The sequence below is a fragment of the Condylura cristata genome, unplaced genomic scaffold, assembly GCF_000260355.1.
Source record: "Condylura cristata isolate star-nosed mole 26May11 unplaced genomic scaffold, ConCri1.0 scaffold00024, whole genome shotgun sequence".
NCBI lineage: Eukaryota > Metazoa > Chordata > Mammalia > Eulipotyphla > Talpidae > Condylura > Condylura cristata.
This window is the reverse complement of record NW_004567125.1, coordinates 22,957,175-22,971,205: the sequence shown is the minus strand read 5'-3', so window position 1 is coordinate 22,971,205 and position 14,031 is coordinate 22,957,175. Positions and strand designations below refer to the sequence as shown.

Genomic DNA, 14,031 nt, shown 5'->3' with positions numbered 1-14,031 from the left:
GTATAACTTAAGGATAGACATGATACTGAAAAAACTAACCTGTTTTGCAATCTGGACTTGATAACTGTGCTACCTTTTGGACTTTTCTTACAGGCTTGACTACTTTTTTCTCTCTATTCTTCTCAGCAGGTTTCTTTTTCACAGAGACATCATCTGAAAAGTAGAAACATTTACAACAAATATTATGACTTCTACTTATTCACTCACCCTTTGTCCAGTAGGAAAAATAAGTATAACATATAAGACTCAGATAAGGAAGAAGAAACCTTTGCTGAGGCAATGTCTATGACCCATAAGCTACCAATAACATCTCCTTTTATAGAACGGTAAAGATTAGCTCTACTGACTTTTAGGTGCCTACTCAAGGATATGCTTCAAAATTCACCTTGTTTTCACAAACACAAAGAAGCTGCACAGTAATGCTTCTGAAGTCATGGTCATAGTAATTATAGAACCTTAGAGGGCAAGCACTTTTCAAAGATTCCTTTTCGTTTAGAAATATCATGCTATTGCCTCTCTGGCTAGCGGTTAGCATTTGATCCCCAGCCAAGGAGCTAACCCACGGGCCGTGCAGCAGACCTCCACTGTCTCGCCCACAGCAGTGTATTTCAGCAGATCTGCCGGTTCTGCTCCCCACTCCGTCTCTAGTGAACCCTCTCATCACCCCCCACCCCAGACTTCTGGCCTACACCCCAGTTCTACAAATAAATTTTTAAAAACAATAGAAATACCCACATAACTTAGATATTCATGAACTTCTAGAATAAGATTTTATAAAATACTCAATATTCCCAAATTAGGCCTAGTTATGGTTATGTCAGTGGAATGTATTAAGGTATTTCACACACAAATTACTAGTCATTTTAGAATTCCAACCTTGGGGACTATACATATAAATTTGAAATTACATATCTGAACAGATATATTTTAAAGTACATATAGTGCTCTATTGCTGGAAAAAGTGGAATTATGAATCAAAGGTCGTAGGGCAGGAACATTCATAGTGTCTAAAAAACACCAGAGACTGGTTGGCTAAAGTAAACAAAGAGATATATAGTAAGAAAAAGGGTAAAGACATAACTGAGGGCTATATCATGTAGGGCTTTATAGATTATTGTAAAACCTTCAGGTTTTTTCATGATAGCTTAAATAATAGCATGTTTCAAACAATATGTTGATGGGGATAGAGTTGATGGTTTGTAAAGAGGGAAAACTTGATGATGCAAGAAGCTTCATGGAAACAGGGTTGAAATACTATCTTTAAGCATACAAGACCAAATAGAATCTAAAAGACAAGTAGATTAGGGTGGTATTTGAAAGGGACAGAGTTCACCCACCAAAGGGTGGTATTTGAAAGGGACAGAGTTCACCCACCAAAACAAGAAAGAAGGCAGAATAGGCAGATCTCTAAAAGAATCCTTTGATATATACATAATGTGTTAGTCTATAATACTGTCTTATGATATATTATTTCCGATTTTACAGATGAGAAAATCAAAGATGAGATATTATGCCACCTAGGTAGTATATAAAGGTAATAAGTAGCAGAGCCAGAATTTGAAGCCATATAAGCTAACTCTAAAATCTTTGCTCTCAACTATTATATTACTATTCTGCCAAGGGAAAAATAAATTTTGCATAGAGTTCTTATACAAAAGAAAAACAGGCTGAACACAGTATTTATTAACAGAATCTTAATGGGGGCTTATTATAAAGATCTCAGGCTTTAAAGTCAGACAGAGTGACTTTAAATCTTGGGTACAATTCTTTAATTTCTCTATGCAACCTTGAGAAAATTACTTTTGAGTCTTCATTCCCCAACTTTAAGGAAAAAAAAAGACTACCCACATCTTGCCCATAATTATAGGTATTCAATAAGTTGTAACAATTATTCACACCTTCCTATTTTCTTCTTCCAAACTTCCATAAATTCCTCCTCTTTCTAATTCTCTAATATTATTCCTGTAATGTTCATTTTTCTTCTTGATTTGTATTCATGTTAGTGTTTCATTTGCTGACTGCTCAATTATTGATCATATAAGTCTAGAGTCAGTAAACTTCAAAAATACTAATGCTGTTTCCTTAAATCAGAAAGGCATGACTCTCAAAGTCCCTCAGTTTAAAAATAGCCTAATTTCCCTCTCATCAAACACATATGCTAATTTTAACCCTGTCACTGAACTTAGAAGTTCAAACTTATGACTGAAAGTGTTACCACTATGGTATACATGCAGTAAAAAACAGAAAGATCTTTAGTGATGATTTTATGTTTAAATATTTTAAGTTAGACAGTATATATGATAAAAGACACAAAAGCTAAGAAAATTCTCTCACCTGTGAAATGAAGTGCTAAGTCCCGGTAAAGTTCTCTACTCATGTTTTGAAACTCTGCCTCCTGCCACACTTTCCCATCAGGTGTTCGAATCTTGGTCTCTGAAGGATTGAAGCCTAATATATACCAACAATACAGAACATTCTTATCAAAGTTGCTATATAAGTTCTGTTACTTTTCTTTTTTGGTGAGTTATAATTAATGTACTTTAAAATTTATACTTTTATACTTTAAAAAAGTACAGCGCTGTTTTTTAGTATATTTATGACTTCATTCAATTATCACCACAACCTAATTCCAGAGCACTTCATCATCTGAAGAGAAGCCCTATATCAATTAGTAGTCATTCCCCATACCACTGTATCCATCTCCTACAAAATACTACTGTACTTCTATCTAAAAATGTTTTAAATTCTAAAAATTTTTATCTAAAAATATCTATTTGGGACCTTTCATATTAATGTAATCATACAATATGTGGTCTCCTACACCCATATTCTTTTATCCACATTGTAACTTCTATCATGGTTTTCTTTCTTCTTTATTGTTGAAGGACATTTCATAATATGAATATACCAACATTTGTTTATTCATGAGCTGATGGATAATTGGGTTGTTTCTACTTTTTAGCTATTATTAATAATGCTGCTATGAACATTCACGTCCAAGTTTCTTTTTTGGTCTGGACATGTTTTCAATTCCCTTGAATATTATACCTAAGAGTAGTGGGCCATATGGTAACCTAATGTTTTAACTTGCAGAGGAACCACCAACCAGTTTTCTAAAGCAGCTTCACCATTTACATTCTCACCATTAATGTATGAGAATTCCAAATTCTCCACATCCTCACCTATACTTGTTATTGTATGCCTTTTTATTATAGCCACATTCATAGGTATGAAACAGTATTTCACTGTGGCTTTGATTTCTGTTTCCCTAAGAACTAATGATGCTGAGCAGCTCTACAAATTTTTAAAAGAGGATTTCATAATAAATTACCAAAAAGTTTTCAGAAAAACAATCCTTTACTATTGGGAAAATCAAACTCAGGACATTAGAAAACATATTCTCTTATGATTTTTCAAATGTACATAACATTTCATAAATGAGCCCCAAAAGCTCTACTTATAAAATATTTTACTATAACTAAGCATGTTAAAAAAAAAGATGAATATGCAAAAGCTAGTCACTTTTATGTAACTAGAGAAATCTATAATTGTGGTTGTCACATTGATTCTTTACTGTGTACATTTAATTTTTAAATTTATATAAATTTATAAATAAATACAGATTCAAATAAACTGTCTTAGTGGAATAACTTGGATTTTTAGAGCTTTGACTTCTAAAATGAACAAATCTTAAAATCACATTATGTCTTAAATGAGTCTGATGTAAGTGTAAAATTTTGACCACACCATTTGCTAATAGGGCAGACAATTTACTCCAGGTACACAGTGGCTAGAAGAATATTAACACATTAGGTCAGTAATGGATAACAAGGCAATTTTCAGTACAGTAAAGAGAACTGCTCACAATTTTATGCTGATTAACTAAAATAAAATGCAAATTATCCAATTTTTATCTAATTCACAATGAGTATCACTAGTATAACACAAAAAGCAACAAAATAAAGATACTTCCTCAAACTATACATTGTCTAATTTGTTCTAGAGGAAAAAAATGACTGAAGGCACCTTAGTACAACAAAAACTGCAAAACTATGGTCGGAGAAAAACTAGACCTGATAGAAAAATACAAAACAAAACTGACTAAAGCAAAAAATGGTGTTGGTCTATTAATAATTAACATAAGAAATAAATCTTAACAATATTTTGACATGTTTATCTAAAAAAACTAAACTTGGAGAAGTTGTCCACAAAAGAAAACCCACAATGGTAGAAGTTTTAATAATGAAACGCTAACAAAGAATAACCTGATCAATGAATCAATTCTTTATTTAAAACTACACGGATGTTCCTGTGTAAATAATTTCAGGAACATAAAAATACATATTACTGAAGACAATAAAAATTCAATTGGCTAAAAACAACAATCTGTAGGAAAAGAATTTTCTCAGTGCAAATCTATTAGTGTTGGAATAAATCTGATTTAAGTATTTGTTTTTTTAAACATTTGGGGGGTGGAAGGGAAGGGACTGTAATGACTGTAGCTTGTAAAAACTGAAAGTCCATATAACAGGATCAAAATATCTAATAACTTTAAATGTAACTAGAACTGAATGAACTATCTTTCAAATGTCACTTTAAGTTCCCAGATACAGAACAAGAGTAATATTCTTCTAGTTTTCTGAAAATGGTACTTTCTTTTTCAGTTGTGTTCAATCTGTTAAATGTTTACAAAGAGGCTCTCAAACTATTAAAATTTTTGAGGGATTTGTTAAAAAGTAAAGTTCTTGAAATCTATTTCCAGAAAGTCTGATTTAGGTCCAGTGTGGGATCTAAGAATTTGCATTTCTAACATGTATTTAGAATTAATTTCTTATTTTGATTGGATTTGACAATAGCACATTGTTCTATCGGTGATCTCTCAAAGCACTTCCCAGAGAGAAAGGGGGACACGGGAGTAGAGAGAGATAGATACAAAGACTGAATACAAACCTTTGTATATTGGAGCAGGTGGTGCTGCTGCCACTTTCCTGACTTTTGCTGTGACTGAGCTATCAACATTAACAACCATCACTGGGTGATTAAGATGACCCAGATTCTGGCCCCGGCCATTTGTTTCTTCTGAATGTTCCCACTGTTTCCTAATCCGCTCCTTGAGTTTTTCCAGTTTTACATCGTGCTGTCGCCTCTTTAAGATATCTAATCTTTGGGAATTCGAAGTACTAGTAGAGGATGGAGAAGAGTCAGTGAGCCTTAACACTTTTGGATCAACATCATCATTACCCATGTTATTCACAGAAGCCTTCAGAATATTCTCATTTCCTTTTGTCCTGTTAGGCTTTTCTTCTTCAGTTCTCATAGGAGCAGCCATTTTAACTAAACATTCAGAATTTTGCAATGCATCAATTGCTGGTCGATCATTTAAAAACCTAACAACTGTGTCATTGAGAGATGATTGAGAGCTCTCAAAATCATAGCAACGTATATTCCGTTCTTCTCGACTGCATATCAATGGATTCCCACTCTCAGCTTTTTCTTCATCAACATCCATACAATATACAGGCTTTGACTCTACGTGGCTGGGACTTATACTAGATGGTGTCCCATGGATTTCCCTATTATTAAAAAATAATAAGCATTTGATAAAAAGTACAAAAACCACTCAAACTAAAACATGTCATACAAACTAAATGGAGAGCTCTAAGTTAGTAGTAGAGATCCCAAAAACCTAGAAATTCCAGTTCATCAAAAATAATAAAATAAACATTAATGTTAAGACCAGATACCCCTCTATTAAATTAGGTGGCAAATAAGCTAAATCATAATCTGCATTATTATAAAATAAGAAATAAAAGATATATGAAGAAACATTTTTAAGTACCCCAGGAAATGGGATTACAATCTGACTTTGGATATTGACTTGTCACCTATTACTAATTGACTATCAGTGCTATTACATTTTACTCCTCCATGAAATCTTAAATGCATGGGGGAAAAGTCCTCAAACACTGGCATTTCACATGAGTAACCTCTAAATAATGTGCTAAGTTAACAAATAGATTGAGCAGAAATAAAGTGGACATACAATAGATATTTTCCTACAAATAAATGTGGCTTAGTAAAGGTAATCCTCTCTGAACCACAGACCATATTTGTGGCAACCTAAAACTCTGTAAAGCATATCTAGAAATTCTAAAGCAAAGAAGATTGGTAGAAACCAAATTACATACTATAAGGTCCACATCTGTACTCATAAAAATTCTAGAAAAAGTTTCCTTCAGAGACTATTTCTATTCTAATACACATACTGTAGGAATAGAACAGTTCATTAAACAGGAGGTTAATGAACATTAAGAAGAACATTAAAAAAAAATCCAACAAAATTTTAAAGCAGACATAACAACCTGGGCCTATGGATTCTACAAAAGTAGACATATGGCTACTGAGCACTTGAATAAAAGCAAGTCCAAAATGAGATGTGATGTAATGTAAATTAGAACAAAAAAGAATGTAAATTATGTGTTGTGTGTGTTTAAAGTACACATGTGGTTTATGTTAGTGGTTCTATTATAGGGCACTGAACTAGATGTTTCAAATAGAAGATTGAAATTCTAAATACCATGAAAAGTCTTAAGACCATGACTTTATCACAACATAACATGGTAATTATGTATATAGAATGAACAAAATTGTATATGCATTTCTCTAAAGAGTTAAGCCTATAGTTTTCATTCTATTCTTACTGGGGTCTATTTCCCAAAATATATTATTAGCTATTCTTCTGAATGGTTATTAAACAAATGGGGGTTGAGAACTGCATGTTACCAGCTTTTACTAAAGATCAAGACAAAATACAATCGTTTCACTATCTTGACCAGAATGCAACTATTTAATTTAAATGATTTAGGTCTAAAAAGCATAAAATCGTATGTTATATAGCATTCCTCAATCTTAAAAAGGGAAGGTGAACTGATGAAAAAAAGGTAATTTTATATAGTCTTTCATTCACAAAGTATTTACTGAGTACATGTAAAACAGGTTCACTATGCACAACTCTTACTTTTCTGTAATTTTTTAAAATTTCATAATAAAATGGAAAAACTTCATTGAATACTTACTAAATGAGAGCCATTAAACTAATGCTTTGAGAATAAGGCAGATTTACAGTTTTACATAAACTGATGGAATAGGTTGATATAAAATCAAAGTATAATGCAACATGAAAATGCTACTATAGGCATAATTTACACGATTTTAAATATAAAATAGTATTCTTTGCAAGAAGCATATTATATAAGTAGTAATTTAATTTCAATTCTGATAATGGTTTTGGTTCTAGGCTAATTACTTTATATTTGTGTGGTTAAAGATTCTGAACTCTGATTAGTCTTCAATTTTTTTTTTTCCTTTATCTAAACTATGAACTTATACCCATATTAAGTGCTCGGTCTTCTTGATATATATTTTTCCCACTACTTCTATAGTTTTAACACATCTGACAATTCATAAATTTATCTTACCAACCCTGAAACATATCCAATTGCCTACTAAATATTTTTATCCAAGTATTTCAAAATTGCATTCAGTGGAACATATTAAAAAATGGTACTCATAATCCACCTGGATTACCTAGTTTTTTAATCTCAAATTTAAGAGTAGAAATAAAACGAGCACTAAGCATCATTAAACAACTTGATTTACTTATTGACTGATACTTTAAAACACTAAAAATGCTTATATATGAAACAAAGAAATAAAAGGTCAGTGTTTATTATCAGCTAACAAAAATACAGAGCACTTTATATTACTCATACTATCAAAATTCATATATCAGTCTTGAACATCTCATTGAATAAGTTGATGACATGAAGTAAAAATAATAAACCACCTCATGTTTTCAGTAAAAAATTTTAGGTAACTATAAAAGGTAAGAAAACAAAGTTAAACAAAACTCATTACGCAGAATACCCTATGTGAGATAAAAAGGGTAAAAACCCAACTTCCGGAGATTTGAGAAATTTGTAGAAAACATTTACTACAATGGTGGTGGCATGGGACACACATGAATACTACTTTCTTCCCAGAATTGAAGATTTTTATGTTTTTGTAAAAGACCACAGCAGTAATACTACTATAGCCATGGTGCTATTGTAAATAATTACTGATGAACCCCATGTAACTTTTTTTTAAAAAAAGTTTATTGCTGACCTGTAAGAAACCAAAGGTTCACGAAATTCCACGCGATTATTCTTCTTTACATTACTCTCTAGGGTGGTAACTCTGAGAGGACTACGAGATTTTTCTTTACGTGATTTAGAAGATTTGGAAGTTGACACATTAATCCAAGAATCATCCAGGTATCTACCATCTGAAGGAAAAAGAAAACTTTGAACACATATGCTATAAAATATAATAATTTCTGAATTTGGATACTAACAAAGTAACAGGTATATATAAATTTTTGTTATATAGTTGGATATTATGTAAGTAGATGGAAAACTCAGATTGATAGTTATAGTAACTTATAAAGATTGTGTTCTGACCAAACAACGAAAAATGAAATTTTACATATAAAATTTCTTTTTATCAAAGGTTCTGTCTTACTCAAAAAAGAAGTACCAGATAAAATCCATCAGACTCACAAATTTTAAAAACTCAAGTTTGGGCAGAAAGTACCAATCTGTAGATTTTAGCCCACTAATTATGAAATCGTGAGATTAAACACATAAAAACTAAACAAGGAACTTATTTCTGTTAAACCAATTTGTAACAGTATATGTAAGACAGATATTTCATTTATAATTTTAAATCAACTAAATTTCAAAGTGATGAAATACCTGTGATTTTTTTAAAAAAAGATTTATATATATTCCCAAATACTCATTACTAAAAAGAAAAGAAAACTCACTGTTAAGTGATAAATTGGTGCTAAAGTCCCTAATCAAAAATAAGGTGAGATGGGGGTCTCCCCAGTGGCATAGGGGTTAAGCCTGGCAGACCCTCCGGTGGCATAGAGGTTAATAAGCCTTGCACTTCAAGGCATCAACAGCCACTGCAGCCTGAGTTTGATTCCTTGGCCAGAGAGCTAACTCACATGGTACAGTAGACCTGTCTCATCTGCTGCTCCCCTCAGCAGTTTGCTTCAGTAATTCTGTCCTTCTACCCCACCCCACCCCACCCACCCCTCCCCAACACCTCTGGCCTCTACACCAATTCTTCCATGAATAAATAAGTAATAAATCTTTTAAAAAGAAAAAGGTGGGTCCTCCCTGGTGGCGCAGCACGTTAAAGCCCAGCACCAAGAAGCTAAAGCCACTTCTGCATGAGTTCAATCCCCACTCTGGAGGTGACCCATGTGGCACGGCAGACCTCTCCTGACCCGCCCACGGTTCCCCTCAGCAGTGTACTTCGTCAATCTGCCTGTTCTGTTCCCCCACTCTGTCTCTGGTGAATCCACTCATCGCCCCTGTACCTCTTGCCAGTACCCCAGTTCTATATGCATAAATAAATAAATCTTTAAAAAAAAGAAAAAGGTAGCAGCCCAAATGCCCAAAAGTAGATGACTGGATTAGAAAGATGTGGTACAATGAAATATTAGTCAGCAACCAAAAAAAAAGAAACATGTCTTTTGCAGCAACTTGGATGGAGCTGGAAAAGACCATGCTTAGTGAGATAAGCCAGAAAGAGAAAGAAAAATACTAGATGGTTTCACTCATAGCAAGAGTATAATAAACTAGGTGAGAAAATAATAAGAATAATGAACAGCTAGCCATATACATTTTGTGGGGGTGAAGTAGGGAATGGGACCAAAAACGGGGGGAGGGGGAGAAGTACACGGGACTATAGTGATGGAACACGGGTGACTCGGTGATGGGAACCCTGCGGGGATTACAATTGAGATGAAAAAAAAAATGTACAAAATGATGTAAAAATAAAGTGTTTTAAAAGAAAAAAGAAAAAAAAGAAAAAGGTAAAAACATCACCTAATGTCAATGAATATGAGCCTGCTTTAGTTACTCAGTATAAAAGATGTTGGAGGTACAGTCTCTGATAAAGAGTAAACAAACACTGGACTGTAAAAAGAAATTAAATTGAAACAAAATATCAAAAATTTATTTAATATACTTATGTCTCTGAAAGTAAGTTCATACCTTTTCTACTTATTTTTCGGGTAGCACTTGAAGAAGGTTTCTTGGCATCCATGACAGCATCAAACACAGCTGTATTTGCAGGGGTTACTTCTAATTTGTTTTCAATGTGTCTCAGCTAAAGTTTAAACACCACCACAACACATAGATTAATTCTGTAAATAATCCAATTACCTTCAATTTACATAGTGATTTAAAATTATATTGTAAAATACCTTTCTTCAAAGAAAAAAAAAACTCAGGAATGTTTTCTTGTAATGCTTATTTTTTCATTATTTATTACTTCAGCTTACAACAACTGGTAAATTTGTACAGTAAAATCACAAGATTCTAAAGAATATCAAGAGTTTCTACTTATCTGAGGGACTTTTTAAAAATAGTAAATTTTCTGAAATATGTTGTAAATCTTATATATCTTGTACATTCCCACTTAACATGCAAAAAATGAGTAAACAACAATTGAGCTCTACTAAAATTTAGAACTACTTAAATGTTCACAATTTTGTATAATCTTATGACTATAAAGTAAGTTTCATTAACAGGATGGATATTCAAGTTCCCATGTACCTTAAAACATAAATCAATTTCTGGTATACCATCATTTTTTAAAGATTTTAAAAGGGACTTTGTCCTGAATAGTCAGGAAGACACTCACACAATTGGAATAATTCTTTATAAAATTTTCGTAGGGCTCTCCCTGGTGGCATCACATTATGAATCTCTCCTAAGCCACTGCAGCACAAGTTCTATCCCCGGCCAGCGAGCTGACCCACATGGTGTGGCAGACCTCTCCTGACCCATCCGCTGCTCCCCTCAACAGTGTACTTTGTCAATCTGCCTGATCTGCTCCCCACTCTGTCTCTGGTGAATTCTCTCACCCACCACACCTCTGGCCTATACCCCAGTTCTATAAGCATAAATAAATAAATCTTAAAAAAAAATTCCTTAATAGTTCTGTATTATACTTTATCCCCATTTATATTGAGCCCTTTGTCACCCTTACCAAACACTCCTTTTAAAAAAATACTGGCTTTGCTTATCAAATTGTATGCTTTAAATACTGTATCTCAATTGTAATTTTTTATTTAAAATAAAAAAACCACAGTTTTGAAAAAATCTATTAATAGATCAGTTCTAAATGAGTTCAACTGTAAATTAAATTGAGAATATAAACTATTCCTACAGTATAGATGTATAATATTTATGTAGGAGAGCATATTGATGTACTCATAAGGTGAAACTTTGATCCCGTGTTATTACCAAGTCTAGACTATAGTACTTTTCCAGATTTCATTTTCAAAACAATTCAAAAGATTAGAGGACAGAAAATACCAAATTCAGACAGTAAAAAAGTGATTCAAATTTAGGTAGGATACAAAAGAAAACAAGGACAGATTAGAAGATTACTCTGCCCAGCAAGCAAAGAAAAGAGAAAGGATCTCTCTATGAAAAGACTATACATCACTTGCCAAATTTGGACTCCTAAACCCTAGACAAGATTGTCTAGTGAGAAAAAGCTGCCTATAGTCATTCTTCTTCAGTAGTATGGAGAGAAAACAGTCCATGATCGCCTCAAAAAGAAAGCAACAGTTCATTCAAGGAAAAACCATTTCTTTCACTGTCTCTGACTTGGAACTTTCTAAAGACACACTGCCACCTTCCCAAATTAAATTTATATTTTGAATCTTCATTTCAACATTCCAAATGAACAAATTTACTAAAGGAAAATAAATAACCCAAATTATTTTACTATTTTATATGCAATTGTATTTATGTTCCTGACACCTTAAGGCAGACTCCTGATTATCCCTTTACTACTTTACTACTTATTATCCCTTTACTACTGTCATTTATGTTAATTTTGTAACATACAACTTCTTAGAAAATTTATTTTCCTATCTATTTAAAACCAAATAAATGAATGGAAATAAATAAAAGGAAACTATACTTACAGCAGCCTTGGTCTGAGAAAGTGCATTCCATGATGTGGTTATGTCTGCCAGGGAAAAAGTGCTATTTACTAAATATGAAATTTCTGAAATGAACCTTATAATTTGCATTTTAATAGACTCCCAAATGCATACAAAAGTTTAAGAATCATTTTATTAGGTAGAACCATTCCTCAGCAAGTGCTTTATATTAAATGGAACCAAAATGTGGTTGTTTTCCTAGCCTTTAATGTTAAGAATCCCAATACATGATTTAGAGTTGTATCAGGCACTAGTTTTATACATACTTAGGATAGCTGGACTGACATTCCCACATACACCCCTGTCAGCATCTCCAACAATGAAAAGTATTCTCAACTTACCCAATAAACTGAGCAAAATTTTGTACTGTATTTCACACTGATATGAAAAGATTAGATTAGAAGATTAAAAGATTAGAAAACTACTTCAGATTTCCATCTACCAGTAGAAGTAACAGTAAAATCTATTTAGTTTTTCAAATAACAGTCTTTCAAATAGTATAAAACACTAAATTTCCTTGGAGTCATCCTTCTCTAGGATAAGTATTTTCATTTCTTCCAAATGTACCTTATGTGACTTGATCTTCACATCATTTACAAACCCAATAATATTCCTCCAGATGTACTGTACTGTTTATCAATTTCATGCCCTAAATTAAAGTTACTGATATCCCCAATTAATCATTTAAAATGAGTTAAATAAAAACCAGATGGTTTCACTAATAACAGGAATGTATGGGACCAGGAAAAAAAATATATATATATATACACACACACACAATGATTGTAATAAAGTAAAAACGAACATCAACTAACAACTATACACCACAGACATTCTACAAGGGAGGAGAGGGGAACAGGAACAAAACTGAGATGGAAGAACACATGGGACTATAGTGGAAGAACACATGGGACTATGTGATGGTAAACAGGTGAAGTGCTGGTAGGAAGTCCATGGAAATTATAACAGATGAAAAATGTACAAAATGAAGAATGATGTAAAAAATATATATAAAAAAATAAAAAGAATTCAATAAGGCTATTGCTTATCTGTGCACTATAGGTCTATAACGACACTAGGAGCTATTTTATACTACTTAGTGATAGTAAGTTAGAACTTCTAAGAAATTGCCTAAAACTAATCAGCTATACACTGAATCTTTTAAAAATATTTTTCCTTTCAAAACAGTTTACCACAGGATACCTTTGAAGGTGAAGTACCATGTATATTTAAGACAAAATTGAATTCTTAAAATTATTAATCTTTCAATAAACCAATATAATTTTCATTTATTGATTAGTTTCAACTTTTATAACATGACCTAAACAAGGGATTTAGTTCCATTAAAAAAAAATCATACCTTGAACTGTCTCCTTGCTTTGAAAGTTCCTTGAATTTGGTAAAGGCACCTCTTTTGATTTGCTGCTCCTCATCCTGCCAATTTACCTACAATCACACAACCAGCATTCATTTGAATTTTATCATCTCTAAAAGTTATATTTATACCCTTTTGAGAGTTCTTGCTCATCCAATAACTTTATTTTTCCTTGGAAAACTAAACCATTAAAAATTATATTATGATCACTTCACACCAACCAAAGTCAACTACTAACAAAAATTAACAAGTTTTGATGAAGATGTGGAGAAATTGACTCTGTGCACTGCTTATGGGAATGTAACATCGTACAGCTGCTATTTAACATTTCCATGTGATTCAACTTATATGAGATGCCCACTGTAGTCAAAATCGTAAGGACAGAAAACTGAACAGTGACTGCAATGGCGAATGAAAGGGGAGGAAATAGGGAATTACTATTTAATGGTTTCAGCTTTATAAGATGGAATGAATTCTGGATATGAATGTGGTGATGATTGTACAATAATGTGAATGTACTTAATATCACTAAATAATATGCTGAAAAGTGGTTAAAATGGTTAAATTTTATGTTGTGCAT

The 14,031-nt window shown here is 32.6% G+C and overlaps 1 protein-coding gene across 1 annotated transcript in view; it reads right to left on the bottom strand.

Moving 5' to 3' along the window:
- Positions 1-13,509, bottom strand: part of CEP350 (centrosomal protein 350kDa) — a 100,147-nt gene extending 86,638 nt beyond the window's left edge. The window contains exons 1-7 of the mRNA XM_004688533.2: positions 13,437-13,509; positions 12,059-12,102; positions 10,110-10,224; positions 8,167-8,326; positions 4,951-5,573; positions 2,335-2,448; positions 40-153 (exon numbers count right to left, since the gene is read on the bottom strand). Of these exons, the coding sequence (XP_004688590.1) occupies positions 40-153; positions 2,335-2,448; positions 4,951-5,573; positions 8,167-8,326; positions 10,110-10,224; positions 12,059-12,102; positions 13,437-13,509 (1,243 nt within the window). The remainder of the gene's footprint in view (positions 1-39; positions 154-2,334; positions 2,449-4,950; positions 5,574-8,166; positions 8,327-10,109; positions 10,225-12,058; positions 12,103-13,436) is intronic.
- Between the last annotated feature and the right edge of the window lie 522 nt (positions 13,510-14,031).